Source organism: Hippichthys cyanospilos, chromosome 3 (assembly GCF_059441005.1).
Source record: "Hippichthys cyanospilos isolate Australia breed blue-spotted pipefish chromosome 3, RoL_Hcya_1.0, whole genome shotgun sequence".
Taxonomy (NCBI): domain Eukaryota; kingdom Metazoa; phylum Chordata; class Actinopteri; order Syngnathiformes; family Syngnathidae; genus Hippichthys; species Hippichthys cyanospilos.
This window is the reverse complement of record NC_142371.1, coordinates 2,434,183-2,459,368: the sequence shown is the minus strand read 5'-3', so window position 1 is coordinate 2,459,368 and position 25,186 is coordinate 2,434,183. Positions and strand designations below refer to the sequence as shown.

Below are 25,186 nucleotides of genomic sequence, written 5' to 3'. Positions count from 1 at the left end.
TGTTTCTTACTGTCGTTTATAACTTTCAAACAACCTAAACAGAGTCAAGCTATCAGTTTAGCATTTACGGTGTCAAGTAGCTAGCAAGAAGCTAGCTAATGAATTGGACGATTGTTAGCTTCTGGCTAAGTGGAAGTTAGCTTCATAGTTCACTAACACAGCGTCATTATCACTATGGATTTTTTGAAGCACTACTAAATGTGAGGGTTTCCCCCCCTAATATTAAAATGTGTTTATCTAATATCAAACATAGATAACGATGTCCAAGCGCGAGAGACCACATTAAGAAAATTCAGAGGAATACTTACCCTTGCTTTCAAGACTGGCGTCCTCAGCTTGTGTTTAAAGAAAGAGGTGAGTACCCGCAGGAAACCATTAATGACGACCATGAACTCTATAATGTTTATTATTATTATATATAAAAGACAAAATACACATATGTATAATTATATTCATGAGGACTTGGCATATACAGTATCATAATTATAGAGTAAAATGTGTTTATATTTATATATACTTTTTATACAGTACATATGGCAAGATTTTTTGCATAAAAACTGGCAGTGGTGATTTTATACTCCCCCCCCCCCCCCCCCCCCATACATACATACACACACACACACACACACACACACGAACACAAACACACACACACACTCCAAATCCCCTCAGTCCAAAGACCATAAGGTCCATGTGAAAAAGCAGCACCTTAACACCTGAGATCTATGTTTGTTTTTTTTCCTTTTCTCTTTTTTTGGAGAGATCTCCCACAGAACGTCTCCTAGCTTCCAGGCATGGCAGAAATCAACAGCATCCGGAGGGGAAAAATGTGCTGAAGTTCTTCAAATTTTTGACTTTCTGGTGTGTTGTTTGCTCCCGTTACTTTAAAAAAAAAAAAAAAAAAAAAAAAAAGTTCTGCGATCCCTGGAAAGACTCGATTTGAAAAAAAAGAAGAAAAAAAAACCCAAAGCTGTGCCACACAGCCATTGTGGTAACACGGTAACACACTAACTATAGAAATCTTTTAGGTCCACTAGAGCAGGTCATCACAATAGAAAACAACTCCTTACATGTCAGGATATATCTGTATAGCTTGCATGAGGCGAGTATAAAGATCCTCGACTGGGAGTGGTGCTTGGTCCTACACGTGAGACATGAGCGGAGGTGGTCATGTCTGGTGGTAATGGTGGTAGTGGTGGTGATGATGGTGTTCATGGTGATGGTGGTGCTCATGGCGCTGGACCACAGGAACCACAAAGCCCGGGCTCCCAGGGGGGCCGGACACCTGCTCCCTCTCCAGGCCTGGCAGCACAGAGGGCATTGTGGGCGGCCCCTGGGGGTGAGGCTGCGGGGAAAGAGGCGTTTTGCTCGGGGAAAGTGCCTCCCTGGCTTTGGCTCTGACGCGTTTGCTGTGACTGTACTGCAGAGGGTGCTGATGATGGCCGGACGCTTGGACTTGGTGTGGTAAGTGGTATACATCCTGACCCCCGTGGGTGGCAGCGCTGCCACCATGCAGCGCGCTTTGCATGGGAGGGTGGTAGCCGTGACATTTAGTGGATTTGCCCCCACCGCCGCCTCCTTTGTTGGTTCCCTTGGGAGATTTCACAAACTGCGCTCCTTTCCCCCGTAACTCTGTGGGGTTGTAATTGTCACCGATGACCTGTGAGCGCCGCTGGTGAACCAGCTGGGCTTCCGGCTCGTGGGAACGAGAGCGGCTCTGGCTCTGGGAACTTCGGCCGTGACTCTCCTGAGGTGGGCTTGTTCCTGAAAGACAGGTCAGAGTTTGAGAAGGAACGGTCGTTTCTCACCGCCGCTTCAGCACAAAGTTTCATTGTGCTAATGGTGACAAGTGAGCATTCAATCAAGTGTCCAAAATGTTTAGTGTGAATGCTGAAGTGAGGCATTCAGGAGGTAACCATTTCTTATCAAAGGTCATTTTATTCTACGGCTAAAATTGAAAAAAATGACAACTTACCTTCAAATCTGGAAGTGTAGTTTTCAATGCCAGCCAAATCCAGGTAGTGATTCCTCCTCTCTGTGTTCTCATCTACACAATAATGCTGACCTTCACTGGTTTGGGCTTCATTGTTTTGCCTCCTGTTTTTTTCCCCCCAAAAAAGAAGAAAAAAAGGAACTGAGTAACACAGTAAAATATTACCACATTTTACCGACTATAAGCCGTGCTGGTATGTAAGCCACACCAGCAATATTTGAGCAACAAAACAAACAAACAAAAAACAAAACAAAACAAACATTTTTGTCACGGTTAAGCCGCGCTGGACTTGAAGACGCAAGTCATATCGGATATTTATGCAGAAGTCTGCGACCCTAGTGAGGTAAGCGGCTCTGGAAAATGGATGGATGCTATATGGAAGTTTAATACCTTTTTTTGTTTTTATTTTTATTCCAAGCTAATTGCCTTATACATACATTTTATCAATCATTTTATCTCTTTAATCCTATATTTTTAAATCTCTATTTGAACAAAGCCATTGATTCACATCTTTCCGTCTCTATTTCATAGATGTTCCACAAAATGACAGACAGACACTGTACACATCTATGTTTTACCTGTGGACTGCCTGCCGGTGGCTAGGGGGAAAAAAACCCTGCACATAAGGTGCACTAGCCTAAAAGCCGCAGGGCACAAATCATGAGAAAAAAGTTGCGGCCTACAGTGTAGTCTGAAAAATATGGTACTTTTGACACGACACTTAATTTTCACTACAGTCCTGTCTTCTGTCTCACATACATTTTATATATATATATATATATATATATATATATATATATATATATATATATATATATATATATATATATATATATATATACACCTATTGCATAATCCAGATCCCGTCTACTTTTGTGAAGGTTTTATCCTGTACTTTCCCAATCCAGTGACTAAAGGTAAAGTTGATTCCCAATTCCCCATGACCTATGGGATTCCAGAAAAAGTGCCAGTCCCTACTTTTTATCTGCCATGAGTACTAATCATCAGACTGACCTGATGTAGGCAGACATGCGCTTGTCAGCTGAACGACCCTCCTCTTGATGACATCGATCTGAATAAGGATTGTGAAACCGATCAGAACAAATTAGATGAAAGCATAAAAGACAAAATACTAAAACGACATTTGAAATATTTGTCCGACCTGTTTCTCTTTTATGGCATCTAGGCTCCGGAGTGACAGTCAGCTTGACACGCAGCGTCTTGCTTTTATTATGGCAGGAGTGATTGACCGAGGCGTCCACTACATCGTAGATGGTGTGCATCAGGCTGGACATATCCTACATTAACAGGAAAAAAAATTGGCTTTGGCTGTCGGCCCCAAAATTTGTCATGAATCCAGTACAGACACACACCTCTTTTGTCACTTTGCCACTGTTGTCAAAGTCATAAAGTGTGAATATCCACTCCTGGCGGTTGTCATCCTCCACAGAAACATCACACTCCAAGTCCTGTGCAGACATCAGATTACATACAGTTTGCGCTCATTTCGCTTTTCTTTTCAGTATGTCGTCAGAGACACACACTGTATTCCTTTACACTCATTTGCAATATGCGCACATTAAGGTAAATTACTTTACCACAAGGGGGTAGCGGCAAACTATCTACAACCAAAGCGGAAAACACTGACCTCCGCTACATTAGTATTCTTCCAACTAGAAGAGCGTTTGTTTTCATTTGACATTTGTGTCTTACAGACGAGACTAAACAGTTAAATAAAGTGTATTATGTTTATTTACGCCTCTAAATGATCCATTTGGTTGTTTGTCATGTAATTTCAGGGTGTACCTTGTTGCTTGAACACAGTAAACTAGAACGGGGTCCAGCTCATCCACAATCATATGACTACAATAATACAGTACTAATAATAAAACAAAAGTATGGTAACATGAAAATTTGAAGAGGCAAACATCTGGATTGTTGTAGGCCTGGTGGAGGAGCTGTGTGAAAAAGCAGCGTACATTTACGAGCGATGGGGCCCAAAGGAGAAGCAGTCCTTTATGGCTCTATAATGTCCCTTTAGCACATGCGGTCAGGACTGATCAGTAAAGCATTTGAAAGATGGAAACCAACCCTAAATTGTAATTTTGTTCTGGAGCAGTATACTGTACTGACAGATGTTCAGGAACTCGCAATACATTCTATTCTTCATGTAAATGGTTTTAAATACACAGAAGCAGTGCTTACATAAAGCTGCAGCAAATAGCCCATCTTGGTCATTTGAACTGCATTCCCCTTGCCTTCCTTTTTCTTATAAAAATCAGATATATTATGATCACAGCAGAGACTTACATCCAGACTGATTCGTTTCTTCCCGCTAGTTTTTATTTCTCGCTCTCCGTCTTCTGCATGAAGATACTGAAGGTAGTTCTCACAACCCTCCGCCTTCTCGGGAGGAAGAGCCACTGTCAGAAGAGACACGTTTACAAGACACACAATTACACACAGTTTTACGACAGAAGAAAGAACAAGGCTGGGTGAAAATATCATTAATGTTTAATGATATTTTATTATATATTATATATATAAAAATCATTTCTAAATAATGATGGCCATGATACCATATGCACATTTTACAAGTAATGACAGACGCATCTGATGCGTTACTTTTTCCAGTCAAGTAATCACATTGAAGTTACTTTTGGACTATCACCATTAGTTACTTTGATACATGTATGAGTTTCAAAATCTGGATAACTTGACAATACGGGAGGAAGCACACATGAATATTCCAAATGGGAGCACTTGTCTGCTAGAGGCACCCGTGAAAAAGAATTGACAAGATTGAAATGAAAAACGCATACTTTTCACTCATGGTGTAATTTAAAAGCGATAGCAAACCATAAAATACAGAAAATCAGCAGATCCCTAAAACAGTACCGTACTGACACTTCACTGGTGAAGTGTTTTGGGTAAGTTCTACCAGAAAAAGGCCTGAGGACCGACTACAATAGGAATGTCTCAGGATCCCCCCCAGAACAGTTGGGTAAAGTGGATGAAAAGAGGGAAGTCTGGGCTTCCCTGCTAAAGCTGCTGCTCTCATGACTTGACCTCAAAAAATCTTGATCATATGGGATCACATCATATTACAATGTTTTAAGAGACCCAAATATTTTTTTTTAAGTTGGGAGTTACAGAGGAGGATAACGCAATAATACGTAATGACAACAAAGTTAGATGTTTTTCAGGACTCCCCCCCTCCCCCAAAAAAAGGAAAAATTCAAAATCCAGATTTATTTTTTAACTACGCAGATTAGGTTTATGCTGTCCTATATTATTATGAATTTTTAATATGAAAACTGGACTTTTCCTTCCTTCTTTAGAACTTGACCCAAATAATATCGGAACACTAAATAGGCCACACTGAAATAAACATTACACTTTAACGATTGTAATTTTAAAAGAACAAAGTTACACTATATGGTTTGAAGCTCAATGTTGTAATATTATAGGAAAAAAACAACACTGCTCATTTTACAGACTGTTCTTCTGATATCATACGTTTACTTCATCTTGTAATGTGACTTAAAATCTTAAAAATAATCACTGTTAATCTTAAAAATATACAACTTCTTACTCAAAAATACAAAAAATATTTCTAGCATTTGACATTTAGTCTCAAAATAATATTTTACATTCTAGCTCAAACTACATTTTATTTTGTGAAAATACACTTAATTTTCGTAACATGACCTCAATCTCAAGTATTATGACCTCGATCTCAAGTATTCAACTTTATTGTTGTGATTTTGGAATTTATTAACAAAATAGAACATCTTTCAATCTTAAAACAATATACACATTTGAAAATAGACACATTTACTTTCACAGTATTGAGACTTTAATCCCGGGGTGATATTTTTTGGTCTTCAGCATTTCTCTAAATCTGCCTAGGTTTTTTTTTTCCATCAAATTTTATTAGCGCGTATTTTCCAACTTACCCTCTAGGGGGCAGTGTTGATCTGCGGGGTGCGCTGCTTTCATATGCCCATTTAGGAACGCCTGTGAGAAAATGAAGATCAGAGAAGTGAATCTACAGTTCAGACCTCAGACGCAGAGAAAATAAACATTTCAGGCAAAAACATTTTCTCGTCAGATGTGTGCAAAAAAAAAAGAAAAAAAAAGTGTCTACATGGACGGTGCTATAGCACGGTCAAACACTTTGAAACATGTGCGCCTCACTGATTGTGTTTCACTGTCTGGGATACTGGCAAGCAAGCTCAGCCAAGCGTTTAAGATTCCTCCCAAGCCTTCAAACGGGCCCTTGCATCCATCAAAAAATAAAAGAAATAAAAAGAAGGAGCTGCAATTCATCTTGTGAGCGTTCTCTTGCCTAACTGTTGTTCTTACAGAAAGTGCTCAGCAAGGAAAGCTTGATGAATGAGGCTAAAAGTTAAAGGAAGTTTTGGAATGGGGAACAATAGTCAGACTAACTTTTTGTCATTCCGTTATTCTGTAACTTTAATTATGCACAAGACAAAGTAGTGCAAGGGGAACATGCCGTCATGAGGGAATAATCCACATCCTACATAAAACAGAACCACCCCACACGTGTTAATACACCCAAGTGCACACTTTTAATTATGCCTGGATTGTGGAAACAATGACAATTAAGTGCAGCACAAGCCTTAAGCCACAAGAACTCAAACAACAAATGATTCATCTTATTTACGTCATGTTCGCTCCTCCGAGCTGCCCCGCACTTTGAAATCAAATCTGCGGCTCAGAGGCCCACTGCAAGGAGGCAAATAAAAACCAGATAGATGCTTGAAAAACAAAAGAACTGCATGTACTGCATCTGAGTTGGAACATCTGCATGCGTTTAGGTGAAAGACCCCCCCCCCCCCCAAAAAAAAAAAAAAAAAAAAACCCTCCTCGCTCTACCCCTTTCCTCTATTTCTCAGAGTAATAACAGCAGGGCCTGTGGTTCTATTTAATAATCTGGAGACCGTGATTACTCCCCACTTCACAGGACGGGTCCTCCAGCCTCTAATCTAGCCCTGACCTTCACCGCCGATAGAGGGGGTGCAGCGCAGCAATCGTGTTTCAGGGTCAAGGTTTGAACGCCCGCTGCAAATTGGCCACATGAGAATTTGGGGGAGAAAACTGCTAAGGATTGGGAGTGAAGCCTTGGGGGAAGTTGAAGGAGAAATGAAGGGAGAGGGTGGGAGAGAGAGGCAGGAAGTAAGGGAATAAAGACAGTGAAGCCACAAAAGAGGAAAGGGATGATAAGAGGAACAAAGATGGGAGAGAACCAGATACCAGAAGAGGATGTCGTTTGACTAACGGGAGATAGATAGGGACTATCTCATGCTAACTGGGAGCTCTGCCTAAAAACTGAGATTTTTCTCTGCTCCTCGGACTCCAAACAAGTCATTGCATACACTACACACACTTCAAACTAAACGTTCAGGAAAATGCACAGCAAACAAATGAGCTTTTTTTTTTAACCTCTCAAGTCCCTTAGAATCCATTTTATATGACAACATCCCTTTTGAGCCTTAAATCGACTAGGATGAAAAATAGGTATAAAAGTACAGTGCTCGTGCAAAGTGTGCGTTTACTACACTGTTAGAATGTCCAGCGGAGTTACTCACTTAATTATAAACAATTATAAAACCACATATATGCTGACAAATGGGATTCAAAAGACAGTTTTGGAGAAGCAGTTGGAGACCATGTGTGCAATATTTCTTTACAAAGTGACATTTACATTGCAGCATTTGGAGTTATTTTTGCATGGCTGTGTGTATATAGAATGTGGACTATATGATACACTCATGGAAAATTCCTGTTGATGACCTGAGTAGGAAAAGAGTGCAAATGAGTACTGTTCTCTTTACGACTGCATTTTACAGGTCTGTGTTAATGAGGATTGTTGTGCTCAGGGCTGTCAGATAAACATAATAATTGCGATCAATTATATAGTGACCGTTAAACCATTACTTTTTAACCAGCATTAATCTAATTTTTAATCTCTACCTTCATGCTTTTCAGTATGTTGATTAAATAGTACATTTTTATGCTTCTTGTGCTTGAGATGGTGGGGGTTGGAAAACTAAGGTCAATAACACCCTGAAGTGGACAGTGATTGGCTGTAATTAACCTGATAGGCTCTCGTTGTGGATGGGAGGTCAAGTTCAGGAGCAGCAGGAAGAGGAAAATGAAAGAGCATGTGAAAATTGTTGGTCAGATGAATGATAAATGTAACTTTAGGAAATGCCCTGACAGCACCTTTGATGAGGGTGGAGTGATATGCATACTTTGTAAGAAGGATCTTGATTACATAGAACCAGCTCAAGTTTAGCCAACCAAGTAAATGCAAAGTACACAGCTTCCTTTCGGCTGTAAATACGCAAGATTTCTTTCATTCACAATGAAAGTGAGCTATCATTTTGGTAAATCAAAATCGGACTTTTACAAACATCAGCTTTTACTTTGGAAAACAATTATGAACATTTATGCCATTTTTACAACATGTTACAGATTAGGAACAGTAACCTTATTAAAACCAATTCATGTTGATGCGTTTTTCTGCACTCTGATTTTGAAAAAAAAAAGTCCTGTTTTGGAATACAGATAGAAATTAAAACATGTTTTGTCATTAAAAAAATTCAACAGAATAAATTATACTGTGTGTATATATATATATATATATATATATATATATATATTTTTTTTTTTTAAGCAATGTTTTACTGCCATTTTTTAGCATCTTGGCGCCCAGGGTCTATATCTATGTTCAATTGACGGGAAGCTTTACATTAATTACTGGGTTGGCATCATGTTATTGCATTTTTAGTCCTTTTTAGAGGTCTGGGTGTTCAAAGACTATTTTGAAAATGTCTTTACATGGTGAAAAAAAGTCTCAGTTATTACTACATCTTTGTTGTGTAAATGAATGCCCTAACAAAGAGCAGGAAAGTAAGCTATTGTGCAGCTCAAAGAAACATCAAAAAGTCATCTCATCTCTTGATACAGCAAAGCATTAAGCGAGAGAGGGGATTGTCATGAAGCAAACAAAGGCAACATACTCCAATTAAAATTCAGGTTGGAAGAGATGTACTGTAACATCTCGCTGATTGACGCAGAACACGGCTGTGCTAAGGAGCACCCCAGTACCTCCTCATTACATCCCATGAGAGAACTAATGAGAGAGCAGACCGTGTCTGACCGCAGTCTGCAGTCTACATTGCCTATGGTGGCGGCCTCCAAATCTGCTAGCCACATGTGTAATTAAGTGCCTTCTGGCATCTCGCCGCTGCCATTCTTTCTCTATCAGATCACAAGATGCTCGGTGAGGCTATGCAAACAAGTCTGGGGGCTTTCTTGTTTTCCACCTGGAAGCTATGATCCATGCATATTTTGAGTAAGAGGAAGACGCATGACAAGCAGCATGACAAGGACAAGTCAATGCATTGACAGGACTAACATGTAAACAAGTGTCTTCCAGGCGATGTGGCATAGTGAGAGCCTGGAAAGCGTGTGATGTTTGTTGATGTTTACTACGGCACCTCTGCCGAGCTTCCCTACAGCTTCATCTTCTACTGGCAGACTTTAATGTGGGTTACCAGAAAAAAAAGTTACCTCTTTTAACGCTGCCGAAGACATTTTTTAAGTGCAGATATTCAATACCAGATGCATATATATATATATATATATATATATATATATATATATATATATATATATATATATATATATATATATATATATATACACATACATATACATATGTCTTTGAAATGGAAATTGTCATATATTCTAATTCTACACTCATATTCCTTTAAAATAATAGATAATACATGGAGGTAGTTCAAAATCCGACAGTTCCAGCAATTTGCTTTGGAACATCACCTCACTCAAAAGGTTATGTATTTCATGTGGTGTTTTTGAAGGCCTTGGAATGATTTACATTTTAGACATTATTCATAACATGACAAAAATCATGATACAAAAGCGACTTTAAAAAAACGAAATGTTACAACAATAAGGTGTTTCAAAACCGATACACGGTACATTGGAAATTGAACGTCATATTGCAATATGCGTATTGCGTCACTTTGTATTGCATATTATATATGTGTGTGTGTGTATATATATATATATATATATATATATATATATATATATATATATATATATATATATATATATATATATATATATATTATATTGCATATTATATTATTATATTGATGTTATCGGCCAGCACTAATACACATTCATATCATGTAATTAAGTACAAGTAACTTATTACTCACTTTAATAAGTACTAAAATAATCAATTACTTTAGTAATAAGAACTAAAGTAATTAGTAATATGGGTATTAAAGGAATTTAAAATGATCACATTTTCAAACAATCTTTTGGACAAATACTTGAAAAAATTTGAAAAAGATATAAGTACCTGTAATGTGGGTTAAGGCAACCTTGGGGAAGCTTTCATAGCTCCCTACCAGGTGACATCAGGCACCCCCCCACCCAACCTACCACAAGAAAACAGTACACATCTTTGTTCTTACACCCCCACCCCTAGCTCACCCTCTTAAAACATACACACAGCCCTTCTTCAAAAGGTATGATGTGCACAACACATTTGGAAAATCTTCCAAAAAAAAAAAGTAGAGACTAGCACGAAAGATTGGCTAAACAGTTCCTCTGGCCTCGGGGTATGAATTACAGCAGCCTGTATATGAATCCAAGTCCAAACATACTGTATAGTGGAGAAAATAAAAAACAGGATATCTTCAAGGGGTTTCCTTATATTTTCCAGTCGATGCGGCTTTCTGAAATTGTGTAATTAGCCTCCAAATAACTTGTACACTGCAGCTCTTCTTCCCTTGTCCAAACAAGAGTTTGGTCATTTCCTCAAAAGTGTCTAAGGTGACACATACTCTAAGTCACCTGACACCTTGAGGAAGGCGCCAAGGGAAATCCTTCAAGCCCTTCGGCGGTCTATTAATCGTGCGTGATTGGTGGGCGGCTAATTGCTAACGGAAACACGGCTCCGGTGGTGTCAGTGCGAAGAAAGGAACACCACTTTGTAAACATTTGGTGGAGTCGTCACCGCACGGTGAAACTGGAGAGCGAGGGGGGTCATTGAGGAAAAAAGGACCGCCATTCCGGGAGAAACCAATCTGGCCTAGACTCAAAACCAGATGTAAGTGTTTAAAGTGAAGAGAGCCAGTGAAAGGAAAGATGATGAGTGGAAGCAAGAAGTGAGAAGGTTGCAAGACAGCAAAAGAACAATGAATGGACGGCAGACATGCGGGCCCTATTTCTCGGTGGTTCACCGAGGCCTCAGCGGAGAGCCCGAGTCAGGGTAATTACGGTGCTGAATCAACACAGAACACTGGCCTCAGATAATATCGAATGGGAAAAGCGCTGAACCTCTAACCTTGAACGCAATCCGTGCCTGGATGATTGAATAGATTTTTCACACTGGAAATTGTACATAACTTCTACACAGTCCTAGATAGAAAAAAATGATAGGGGCCCTTTAAATACATATGATTTTTAAAAATCTAAATGTTCAAATAATCATTATGAAATATACTTGATAATATGACCGTATTTTACAATTTATTGGCCATACAATTTTGACATCTTTGGGCTTCCACAGAAATATGTCTCGCACATTTTTTTTAAACACTTTGAAACAATTCTTATCTCACAAGTTTAAATGCCAAGTTGATTATTCTTTGGATTCTCCTTAAACATCTTGCGAGGTAGTACGCGGTTTTGTTGAATGGTACTTGACAGCACTTTGAGCTTTGTTAAGTTGTCTGGGCATTAAACTTAAGAGATTCTGCTCTATTAAAATAAACAGGAATGCAAGGCCAGTGTGAGTAAGCCGCTTTGAAGTGTCAATCAACATGTACCATTGTCAGGTCAGTTATGGAATTTGAAACATACGGGTGTTTAATGGGGAATTTTATCAATGCATCAGTTTGCCGTGACATGTCTTTCCCCGAATGGCATCGAGATGAGAACCGAACACCGTGCCGTCATCTGGACAGACTCCATGTGGCCGAGATACGACTCTCACAGGCCAGCGGGACTCTGTTTGAGGTCAAACAGGAGGCAGAACCTCTCCCTTGGCAGGACATGAATCACGGGGGGTGAAGTCTCTTCGGGCCTTGTGTAACAACAGCTGCGAGGGGTGGGGGGGGCGTGGGTTTGATGAGAATGCTTAGCCATTGACATAAGCGCACCTAAACCACTAAAAGTCACCTGCTCCTCTACAATTGAGAACTCTTCTCATACCGCCGCTCTCCCTCCCTTTCCCGAACCTGATTATCCTCTCACTTTGATTTGACCTGCTGGACGGCATCAACAAAGATTAGCACCGCTAGCTGGCCACCGCGCATCTGTCAACGATGCTGTAATCAGCTCAGCTTCATTAAAGCCAGCGTTGATAGCAACGTGATGCAATGGAGGCCCTTTTCTCAGCTGTCACGCAGCCGGCGGACGCTGCTGCTGCTCGGAAAGCGTGTATCTCATTCCACCGGGTCGTGTTAGGGGTTAAATGGCAGCTCACTGTGTTATGTATTCGGTAAACAAAAGCTAAATTGTTCACTTAACCTTTTGTGTGGTATTTTGTCCAATCCCTTCATCTTTACGGCAAAGACATTTTACACCAAAGGGAAAGAGCAATGAGAGAAGACACTGAGGAGCTGAAATTTCACCCCGATAGTTACAACATGGCATGAACATTTCAGTGCAAGTGCATTTTAACATGTAACAAAAATGACTTTTGCTACTAATGCATTGTTATGATTTTCATTATTATTGTTATTATTATTAATACTACAGCAGAGCTTTTCTCAATATGCAACTGGTGAATAGCAATTCATTTTTACGAGAAAAATTGTTCCCACCATTTTCCGCTGTCAAGGTCCAAACTGTGAAGGTGTCACATGAAAGGTTCCCTAGTAATGGCTCAAAAAAATGCTAGCTTTTGAAAGACTGCTCCTGTTTTGTACAAGTGGGATTCATTTGCCGTTCAGTGCAGGGACTGATATTTTTTGGTGGGTTAAATGGTCTATGATCTTCACAAACTCTTGTAAAATCCTAAATTATTTGCCTTAATAAATAAAGAATATGCAATTGACTTATGTTGGCCTGCTTGATAAATTAATTCAAAAAATTTCAGAGGCCCATGCATCCTTCACTTTTTCCTTATATGGCCACTCGAGGGAAAAATTTGGACACCCTTGGTCTAAAGTATTGTGGAAGTGTTAAGAGAACCATCTGATGTATTTGTGAGCTAACATTCCAGGGAGGAAATAGAGTTCTTGCAGCATACATTCACAAGATACTTCAAACTTTTCCCATCAAGCAGAATCTACAGGACCATTACAGAAAAAACACAACTAAAAAAAAAACAGCTTATACCCACACACTATCAGACTGCTAAACAAATGACATCACAATCTATTAACTACACTGTGCAATATTTTCCTCTTGTAATTCCGCACTTGAATGCCTGCACCATTGCAAATTATTTGTATTTTTCCATTAGCACTAACAGGGTGAGGGATGGGAAACTGGTGTACAAAAAGAGCTCTTGCAGTAAATGGCATTTTATGCAACAGTTATTTTGTATTTTTCTTCAAACCTTTTGTTGTTGGGCTAGGATAATGGATCTTATATACCGTCCATGCACTGAAAATGGAGTGTCTGAAACAAAATATTTTAACTCATTCAATCCCAAAGACGTGTTTTCATTTTTTTTTTTTTTAAGAATCCAGGGTACTTATTGAAATCTTTTTCAATTTAGCAGTGTTTGAAAAAGCTGGTGCCAAATGAATTAGATACTTAATAAGCTACTTTACGTAATTAAGTATGAAAGTAATCAATATTGATTCCTTTAATAATGTAGTACCAAAAGCAACCAATTATTTAAGTGCCTATTACTTAAATTAGTTGAGTACTTTAACACTCAATACCTAAAGTAATCAACTGTCTTACTACTTGATTACATAATTGATTGCTTTAGGGTACTAATGTACTTGAGCGCTTTTAGTACCTCAAGGAAATTATGACTTAAGTACATAAGTAATTGATTGCTTAATGTTTAATTACTTAATACTTATTTCACCAGCAGTTTCTAGACAATCTTTTAGCCAAAAGCTAAAAAAATTGTCATTGATGTTTTTCAATTAGGTTGAGTGAGGATTTTTTTTAAGCTCCTCCACTGTAAATGTCGATCTTGGAAACAACTTTACTGACCCGCTATCACCAGTAGATAGCACCGATGCTTCATTTTCCAAACACCTGTCATAATGTGCACGTATGTTATCATTAGTGTTACAAGAAGTTTTTAAGATGTCATTGAGCGTTTGTTTCAAGATGTCACCATTCGCATCACAAAGGGTTATGAAGGCTTGTATGTCAGTTAGATTTGATATTAAATGTAATTTAGGAATATGTGACAATTTGTCTTTAAGACCTTTATTTTGTCCAGTGTAGAAGTTGAATTCCATCTGTGAAAGCTTTGTCAGATTATAACAGACGAACAGTACTACCAGACATGGCTGTTTAGGATGTTTGCACTCCAATCATGCTTTGTTTTTGTTAATAACTATTAAACATTAACTAGTTGTTTCTGGAACCTACTACACCACTTTGTGACAATGAGTTTAAGCACAACAGGGGGTGTCTTGAAAATATCAAAATGCTCTAAAATGGCTGGCCGAGAATGACCTCGCATTTTGCATACATATGAAATTAGGAAGTTATGAAGTGTCTGGTCCTACATGGCCCCCTAGTAACGCCTAAAAAATTGCGGCACCCTCCAGTTTTTAAAATGCCCAACCTTGAACCAGATTATTACTATTCCTGACCCTGAGTACACTGTCCATTTTTGCTCTACTAATCAAACAATGGCTTCAAACTTTGTTCCAGGAACGTGTCCACAGAAACCACAGGGAAAACACACAAGATACTCTTTAAGCAAACACGCGCGCACGCACACACACACCTCGTCTAAGAAGAAGAAGGCGCCAGGCAATGAACAGGACAGGCACTTGGCCTCAAACAGGATGTGCCTCTGTTTGTGGCCTCTATGTGAAATTCTGTAAGCTCCCGCGCAGGCCCCTGGCTCTTAAGCCCAGCCAATAGGGAGCGCATCCAGGCTGATAAAGCTGAACAGATTTGTTCCACATTCCACAGACCCTTTAAACAACACAGAAGACCTCAGACTGGCAGGTTGCAGCTGAGCTGGCGTGGACACCAATCCCACAAGGGCCCGAAGGGACTCCACCTCTTATAAAAGTCATGCCGAGACTCTCTTGTCTCGTTTTGAAGGGTTTAGTAGAAACTGCTCTTCAATCAAGTTGTCTGCCACTCACAGTAAAAAAAAAAAAAGAGGATTTGAGGCACATTCCAGGGCTCTGAGGGGGGAACGGCTTATATATATATATATATATATATATATATATATATATATATATATATATATATATATATATATATATATATATATATATATATATATATATATATATCCTCAAAGTGAGAAATCTCCCCCATGAAGCACTGTTCGGAACACTGATCTATGAAACACTAATCATACAGTAAGTTAAGTAGTGTAACAGCCACGGAATAAAGTTCAATTACCAATGTTTACATGGAAATTAAAATGTATTGGCGACTAACCGACTGTAGTACCCCACTATAGTTGACATTCCAAAAGATGACAAAAACAGACAAAGGGGGTACAAATCAGTTGTGTTGGCACTGTGCTAAACTATTAAAAACATAAATGCAGTTTATTTTATGGGTATCAAACCTGAACATGCCAACAAAGTTGCCCTTCTACAAAGTGGCAGTACACCAACGGCACTGTTTTCCTTTTTCAATTTTATATGTAAGGGAGGTTAAAGCTGAGCTAAATAGTATGCCAGCTGGCTTTAGGCGGGAGGTGGTGTACAGGTTGGCAGCTTATATCACTGGTTAAGACAGATCCTTATAAACTCCCTGGAAATATGTGGCAAAAGTGTGACGCGGCAATGAAAAACAATCCTATATTGGCCAACATGGTTGCATCTGCTGGGTAGCTTAAATTTAATTTGAATTATAAAATTTTATGGTAACTGAATGCTGAATTATTTTTGTAGTATGACTTTAACACTGGAAGGAAAACTATATATATATATATATATATATATATATATATATATATATATATATATATATATATATATATATATATATATATATATATATATATATAAAGAGAGAGAGAGAGAGAGAGAGAGAGAGAGAGAGAGGGAAAGAAGAGCGACCACTGACCATGAGTTATTGCAGTCCCACCCAAAATGTTTACAACTGCTTTTAGAATTACTTAAAATGCTAAATACGATGATGCCATATTTTTATAGAATTTCAACATTTTTTTCCAACATTAGTCTTCAAAATGTCTCACAGATTTTATTCTAAGAAAAAGGTGAATCGACATTAATTTCGATGATGAAATTAATCCACGAATATTTTTGATAATAGATTAATTGCGAAGAAACTTAAATCCAAATCCAAGTCCAAATCCTCAGAATATCAGCCTCTCACTAGGAAATATCCTGTACTCTTGATTTACCTAAAAAGCAGACAGATTATCATATTTAAATAAAATATGACGTTACGGTGTCTGACCAAACCACTAATTGAATAATAAAAATAAAAAGTTTACTTTTGTTTTCTGTTCTATCAATTTGAAAATGTCTCGTGTTTGAATATAGGGATAGAAATAAAGAAAGTCACTTTTTTAAAATCCTATTAATTAAAAATAATAAAATAAAGAAAATAATAAAAATTGTTCAAATAATTGTCAGTTGCAGCCCTGGATAAAAAGGGGTGCAAAGGTGCTGCTGTAAATGTCTTCACATAAAAAAGGCTGATTACTACTTTCCTATTAACTTGCACCTTGGCACAAAGATACAGCAATAGTTGGCAATAGGCAAATTTCTAAACAAACGGTGGTCAGGGTCCACAAAAAAAAAAAAAAAAAACGCTATGGGTAAACCTTGAGGTGGGACTGTGGTTTTCACCCCAGCAAAATGTTTTCATATAAAAATACTGCGACTGAGGGACGCTCAGAGCGCTGCCTGTCAATGTCAGTAACCCTGGATTTGGAAGCACCCTCATCAGCCTCTGCTACATTTCAACACGATCACTCTCACCCTTAAGGACACTTGTGATCGTACGAGTCAGGTTCCTAGCTGTCTGTCTAGCATGGCGATGTCAGTTGTAATTGCTCTCACCTGCGAGATAAGCGGCGACACCACTGTTTTCCCGGCTTGTTTTGTTAAGCTGCGTGGGATTCCAGTCTATGCTTTGAAAAGCTGTCCAAGCACTTTATAGGGGTGAGGCTCTGTGGTTTGAGGGGCTGCTAGGGCCACGGGCGTTACAGTGCTCCTGTGGGTGACTGAGAAATGTAAACAAACCACGTCGGGAAGGACAGCTGCACGCACAAGAGCGCCAACAGCGCACACACTTGAGGGATGATTGTCCATGTAATCCACAATGAGTTTTTTTGGGTTGCGGGATCCCCGCTGTTAACGGCTTGCGGGCTGCTGGATAAGCTTCCCGCAGGGTTTCCGGAACATGCCTTCCAACGGGATAAGAGAGGCTTCACGGTCAGGACCGCGGCTCTACAGTCCACTTGTCACCGCTCCCAAAGGGTATGTTACAAAGAGAGGTGCAGATCCAAATGACCGCCGATGATGAGGGGCGCTCATGCAGCCGTGACCAATCAGTGAGTAATGTAGCATGAACACTCCACACTTCCATTTGGGAGGTACACTGGGCAAACGGACACGGTAGAATGTCTTCTGGCATGGGCCAATTACTACATTCAGCCATCCAAAAAAACATATGGTTTGAGATGCGAGATACTGTATAACCATAAGCAGCCAAAGTGTCGAATAACAAGAAGAACAATTTGGATTTAAAAGTTCTTGTATGGAGCTCCTGACATTATATGGGAAAATGTGTGCACAAAATAGTGAATATGTAAACCCAGATTATTAATCCTGTTTATAACTGTTATGCTCACCAAAATTAGAGCTGCAGCTATTGAGTGTTTTTCGAATTCGGTATCCTTCAGAAAATTCAAAATGAATATAGAGTATAAAATATATATCTTTTTGCTTGGTGAAAACACTACTTTTCTCCTTCTCCTCACAATCTCTCCTCATAAAATGTGGTGTATGCGCCACCATTTGCCAAGTGAAACAGCACATTTGAGTCAGCATGGTGTGTTAAAATGTGATCAGTAAGAATGGCAACTTTTTCAGGCTGTCAGCATTAAAGTGTGTAGAGTCATTTAAGTCTATAACGCCAGCCTATATGGAGCACTCAGGTGCTGCTAGCTAGCAGCTAATTTAAGATAGACCCAGCTACAAAATAGCCTGAATCACTGGCAAAAATGACAACAGGAGTCCTATATCAATGTCAGTGTTATTAAGTTGTTTGTTTGCACCTTGAATTGGCAGTTCAACAGGATTTTAGAACATCGTTGTGTTATTTGTATTGGGAGTCCAGAGCAACAGTTGCCGTGGAAAGACTAATCAAGCTGTTACGCCCTGACATGCTGCCAGGAAAAATAAAAGTTTACCAAGACATTTCTCTCCATGTATTATTTGGCAAACAAATTAAATTTTGAAGTTTACAGTGTATTTTACTGCCATGCAGAGCAATAACAATTGTTGCTGCGATTGGCTTGACATATTTTTCCTTCGTTTCCATTAAAAAGCGAGTATCCGAGGCAAGAAGAAACTAACTTGAGCATTATTTCAACTGAGGTAATCAAATTAAATTTCAGCCGTAAAATGCTCATTTGTGGCCACAATATTACTATAACGTGCACCTTAATTACAAAATCTTGGCCATGAACTAGATCAAATGTCCGCAAGACATACTAAATGATTACCATGAACTAGGTATATGTACACAAAATACTAAATGGTGGTAGGGCTACACCATTAATCGAATTTTAATCACGATCACGATATTTGCTGCCACGATTAATTAAGCTGATCCTCAGCAATATTAACCCTTAAAAAGCCGGCTACATTACATGTCAAATCAAGCACTTTGTCATCCTACAACCAGGGGGCAATGCTTCCCACATGTTTGCATGACAAAGGCCTTTGCTTTTTAATAACCTTAATACATTATTTACCAGTGTGAATTGGCGTTGAGTTTCTCACCTGATTCCTAACATATACTGTACCTTGCTAGCTGTCAATTGAGACCTATTTTGAAACATTTGCAGAAAAATGTGAATAAATTCAGTTTGAAATGACAGAAAATGACATTTTGACTGGTAATTGATTGAAATTTGCTTAAAAGTAAACAAAGTGGTTGGTTTAAAGTAGGCTTAGGCTTCATTTTTTTCATTGGTTTGCACTCAACAAGTGAGTTAATTTTTTTACTTTATTTATTTTAGTTTATTATCATTTGTAAGTATCAAGCCTTGAAGCCGTGCTTATATACTGCTTGTTTAAAATAAGGCAATAAATAGACATCTCTGACCAAACATGATGAATATTCGGGATTTGAATATTGACCAAAATAATCGTGATAATTATTTTGGCCATAATCGTGCAGCCCTAAATGGTGGCCACGAATTGGGTAAGATGATCGCAAAATAATAAATTGTGGGAAAAGGTATAAAGTGCGTGCAACTTGGGACGATAAACTAGTTATACCGCATGCATGAAATACCAATTTGTAGCCAAGAAACAAGCATAACATGCACATGACATGAAAAAATGTGGCCACAAACATGTAACAGGCAGTAAAATACTAATTTGTAGCTGCAAAATAGAAGTAAAGTACACACAAGAGACGGAGGCCACAAAGTAGATACAGAATAACATGCTCGTGAAATAGCCTACAATTTTTTTTCAGCAGGGATGTAAACGTCTTCCTGAAGTACTAATGTTTCTTGCAATGTCAGTCTTTTCTAGATTTCAAAGAAAAAAATCATCATCAGTTCATCCCCAGCCTAAAATAAAATTAATCATAAATATAAATTCAATCTGTTTGTTCTCATCCATTGTGTAGCTTTTCCCCAGACCTCTACCTCAAACTTAGCATTTCCTGAGAACACGATCCTGATTTGCTTAGCCAACTGTGCAGTATGGCGCCCCAGCTTCTCCAAAGCCACAAATGAGTATTTTCTGCATGTACTATATTTACATTGTGGCCACAATCTTTAAAAAAAAAAAAAAAAAACGGCCCACGCCATGTCCGGGGATCCGTACTCGGTTGAGTCTTGCCAACATGTTTTGGGCAAGAATCTCTTAAACACATGTTGCACAAAACACAAGTTCCAGCACCTGTTTTGTCTCTAGTCTCATTTGGACTTGTTGAGTAACTCTCTGACAGTCTGCAATTCCTGCCAGTCTAGGGAAGACCACAAGAATTCTTGACCCTGCAAAAACAGGCCTAATTCCAAGCTGTGAAGTTCCTCACAGGGATGAAAGTAGGCAAGGGGTCGTATCAGGGTCAACGCCAACTGTATTCCTGATGATTGCGGGCGCAGGATGTAGAGGAGAGTCTACAATGTTCAGATGATGTAAAGGAATGCCTTGGCTTTCAACATGGAAAATATCCAAATGTCCCCTGACTGTAAATGTTAATTGTTTGAAGGCATTCTCCCATGAATATAAGACAGTTTCCCAACATTGTGGCAAAAAAATTGTGACCTTTTATGTGAAAAATCTCAGGGCACACTATCAAACAGAAAATTACAGACAATTTGACTTACAATGGGTGAAATCTGGACTTATTTAGTTGACCACAAAGCTACTGCTCTTCTAGAAAAGGGAACAGGTGGATACTAAATGGAACGAGGACTGGGATTGCGAGATCGTACCGCGAGATAAGAACACCGTGAAATTTCTTGTTGATGCTTTGCATGACGGTAAATCACACCACCGAATGTGTTGAGGGATTTAAAATAAACCATACCATTTCAAATACTGGAATGACATGAATGCCTTGGTATGCTTTTATTTTTAAGTTTTTCCCAGATGCGTGACACAACAACAGCTAAATTGACTCTTTCCACTGTACAAACTATTGCTCCCGGAGAGTGTTGCTAGTCACGACCCATGATATAAACAGCACAACGTTCTGAAATCATGTTCAATTACCAATTCAGGACGCTAAAAAAATATATGAATTGATTATGCTAACATTGTCCAGTATGGTGACTGTTGCCAGCATTCAGCACTAGTATGAATTAGCCGCTAGCTAACAGTGCTCCATATATTCTGTCGAGCGCAGCCAGATTACTTTTTAAAGGCAGTTGAATAGACATAAATGACTTCACACTTTGAATTGACAGCCCAACACAGATGTTGTTTTTCTGCTATTACATTACTCAAATGTGCATCCTCTGGTTTTGATGTCCCTTTGTCACATTGACAATTATTTATGGTGAGAGAGTCTAAAATGTTGGTTTATATTTATGCAAATAAGAAATGTTGACTGTCAAAATATTATGGAAGTTGGCCAGTCATTATTAAGTGGAAATGTGTTAGTTGGTCTTCTGTGCTTATAACCGTTTTTCACCCAGGGAAAAAAAAACAAAAAAACTTTTATGCAAATGCCAAAATCTACAACCCTAAAGGAGGAACAAAAAAAGAATTATCTAATTACTTTCACCCGCTTGGCAATATTTTAGTTTTCTAGTTCAGGAAAAGGATGGTAAAATATTGGCAGAAAAGACAAAGAGAGTTTGCCACCTTTTTTATTTACATTTGAATGCTTGATTAAGCTTGCTTTTGAAAGCTATATTGTTAATTTTCTCGCAGTCAATGCAATGAAAAGAAGACAGTTTCAACTAAGCATTATGTTTCATCATAAATGTTGCAAAAACCTCATCTTGTTTCATTTATGAGGACTCAATCTCATGAGACATTTCATCTCGAGGGAATTTGTGTCCTGTCCCATCACTAATGGATACATGAAGTAATTGTACCTTTTGCCATCTAGTTTGAAGAGCATCTATTTGTTCTGCCAGTCCCTATATGTCGCTTGCATAGATAGGTGCACAAAGATAGATATGTAATTAATAAAAAGTAATTAATCATTTTGGTTCCAAACAAGGGAAAATAGATAATAACGGCACAGTGGTTGGCGATCACTGATCGACAAATAAGATTTAAAAAAAATAAATATCAAAGTAGTGTGCCGGTCAATTACTGATGCAACAAAGTCATGCAGCTCAACCAAATTTCTGATGAATTATTCTCAAAGGAAATTACTAGTGAGGGTGCGGGGGTGAACAGAGAGCATGTGAAGATAAATGCCTTTGAACTGGCAAGCTCATGTACGACGTGTGAGCCTATTTTTTCAAACACGACAACTTCACCGTTTTTGTTTGCTTCTGGCCGTGTGTGCACTTTCGTGACCTGACAGGAAAGCTGCGTGTGCACCAAACACGCTTCCCCAGTGTGAAATTCAGGAACGTAATTCATCCATGGCAAAAGCGGAGATGAAAAGGCAATGGTGCAGAGGGCAGCTCAGCGCGGCTCCGCCTTCTTCTCAGCTTTTGCAGCAGAGCGCACGAGGAGCTGCTGCTTTTCAAAGCCTCGATTATTGCAAACCAAGTCGGCGCGGCCGCGTTTTGCATTGGCTAGTCACTTTTGCTGCTGTATTCTTATCTTATCTCAGACGCTCAATCCACAAGACCGACCGGGTCTGGTTGTGCAGAAAGTCTGGAGGCATTCCACTTAAAAGCACAAAGTGAGGCACTTTGAGTATTGATTGAAAAAGCTCTTGAAAGCCTGGAATAGCAGCAGGAGGTGATCATGTGCGAGAGGAGCTTAAAAGCTATGAGATAATCAGGTAGTACCAGGATGACGGAGTCCTCAAAGCAAGGCACATGACACTGAGGGGAAAAGTTCAGATATTCTGATACACTGGCATTCTTCAAATGATAAGATCAGCCAAGCCCCTATCATCAAGCAGACGTAGGTGCTGGTTATAGGAAGAGCCCTGACTATATTCGCGGACAGTTTTGCCCAAAACATTCACTGCGGAGTTAGACCCTTCCGTAATTCAAGTATTTATTAATGCTTACTGTCATTTCAAAATAAATCTTCCAACAGATTCCATATCTATTGCGGTATTAGTGTTTCTCTTCGATTGCAGGGACTGTTAGGCAAACACCCACTTATAGTCACATCCACGGACAATTTAGATTCTTCAGTGAACCTAACAAGTGTGTTTTTCTAATGTGGGAAGAAGCTGGAGTAGGCAAGAAAAAAATACAGTCATGCTCAACGAGAACATGGAAACTCCACAGAGGAAGGTTAAAGCTGAGATTCGAACCCAGAAGCTCTCAACTGTAAGGCAGATGTGCAAAAAATATCCCGTTAGCCGCCAAGGTTGTTTTCTTTTTTCTAATTAAATGTAATTATTTCCATTCAGCATTGGTCAAATTGCCCCTAAAAGGACTACAGACTGACATTTACAGTTGACCAGCTAATGACTGTACAAACTCTGACTGGAGTCTGCCAATAACGTTAAAGCTAGACTGAATTAAGTGGAATTTGTCAGGTTGAGTTACACACAGTCAGCAATGATTTTTCTTTACTTTTTTAACATTCGGTCCTCAGTCATCTGTTTTTAATTTCCATATGGAAACTAACTATGTGGTGAATACTAGGGCTGCAACACATGATTATTTTGCTAATCAATTGTGTCGCTTATTTTGTCTATTAGAGAAGATTTTTAAAAAACGTACTGGAAATACGTTTTTAAAAATACTTTTTTAAAAAATGCGTTCATTCAAAAACGTCATTATTTCAAACTGATATGATATCATTAGGATTCAGTTAACATGTAACATGTCAGAAAATAGCCAACAAATGTTGATCATTATTTTATTTTTATATAAAAGCAAACCTTTTACTTAAAGGGACAATATGTAAGATTTAACCCGTTTCTAATTAAAAAGGAATAAGTGATTTGTAAACTTCAAAAATTTACAAATGAATATGTTCATATTGACCAAGAGTATGTCTTAAATATAAACATAGGTCTAGTTATCATTAAATTATATTACATGGGGGGTGACACTTCTCCGAAGGCGGCCATGCTTGTTATATCTACAGACAATGGGAAATGCAGCACCTCCTGCAGTCCGTAACGAAAAACGGTTTAAATTTTACACACTATCCCTTTAAAATCATGGGTGGCCATGTCGTTGAGAGGCACAATCCAGCCTGTTTTTGACATTCCCCGTCAACCAACACACTTGATTCAAATGGTCAGGGTCGTTTTCCAAATTTTGCAAAGCATGCAAATGAGGTAATCATTTGAACCAAGTGATTTGGTTGAAAGGAAATATTCAAAACAGGCTGGATTTTGGCTCTCGAGGACCGGACAGCATTTACTGTTGAGAAACTGAAATTCTGTGGCTGATGTATATGCTTTGCAATTTTATTTACATTTTTGGACGGTTTCATTTTGCAGCCCAGTCCAAAATGGGCCACAGATCTGTGTTAGGGACCGTCGAGTTATGGCATGCATTACTTACTACAGCAAAATGACAGATCATTATTGTAATTATTTGATTTTGTAAGGTGTTACTGTTGTTTTACACTAGATATTCACTTTTTTTTTTTTTCTATGTGAAGCCTGCCCTGTGAAGCAAATGGTTTCTGTGAGAAGCTCTCAGTGAGGGGCCGGGCGTACTATACGGAGAACTGCTGTTTATTTGAAATGCGCCTTTAGGTAAACACGTTACACGGCACACAGGGCTAGGTCAGCTTTTGAAGTGGACGGGCCTCAGGAAAGAAATGGGTGGAGGGATGGGGGGAAGAAAAGAAGGCCGCCTTCAGAGGAAATGAGAACAGAGACTTCATTCAGCGCCGGGTCATCATCTCCATATACATGCACTAAAAGAGGTCTTCTGGTATCATATATCATCGGAACCTTCATATTGTACTTTGTTCTTCACATGAGTGCAAAGTTGGCTTTCTTTCCCAAATTCAAATCCCTCGTACAGAACTAAAATACCCCACTTCCTCTTAACGTGGAACATTGAGGGTTTGGATGACGGGAACAGGTTTTTGCAACAAAAGCTAGTTCCCCTTCAACCACCCCTCCAACGGAGGGACTCAATGACATACAGAAAGCGGGGCCAGC

At 38.9% G+C, this 25,186-nt stretch overlaps 1 protein-coding gene across 2 annotated transcripts in view; it reads right to left on the bottom strand.

The window, feature by feature from the left end:
• Positions 1–608: 608 nt before the first annotated feature.
• The window catches only part of LOC148425418 (protein naked cuticle homolog 2-like), a 36,742-nt gene continuing 12,164 nt past the window's right edge, over positions 609–25,186 (bottom strand). For both annotated transcript variants that reach the window (XM_088410790.1, XM_088410791.1), the window contains 7 exons: positions 5,953–6,013; positions 4,304–4,416; positions 3,367–3,462; positions 3,156–3,291; positions 3,008–3,065; positions 1,976–2,097; positions 609–1,764 (listed from right to left, as the gene is read on the bottom strand). In XM_088410790.1, the coding sequence (XP_088266916.1) occupies positions 1,169–1,764; positions 1,976–2,097; positions 3,008–3,065; positions 3,156–3,291; positions 3,367–3,462; positions 4,304–4,416; positions 5,953–6,013 (1,182 nt within the window). In that variant the 3' untranslated portion in view covers positions 609–1,168. The remainder of the gene's footprint in view (positions 1,765–1,975; positions 2,098–3,007; positions 3,066–3,155; positions 3,292–3,366; positions 3,463–4,303; positions 4,417–5,952; positions 6,014–25,186) is intronic.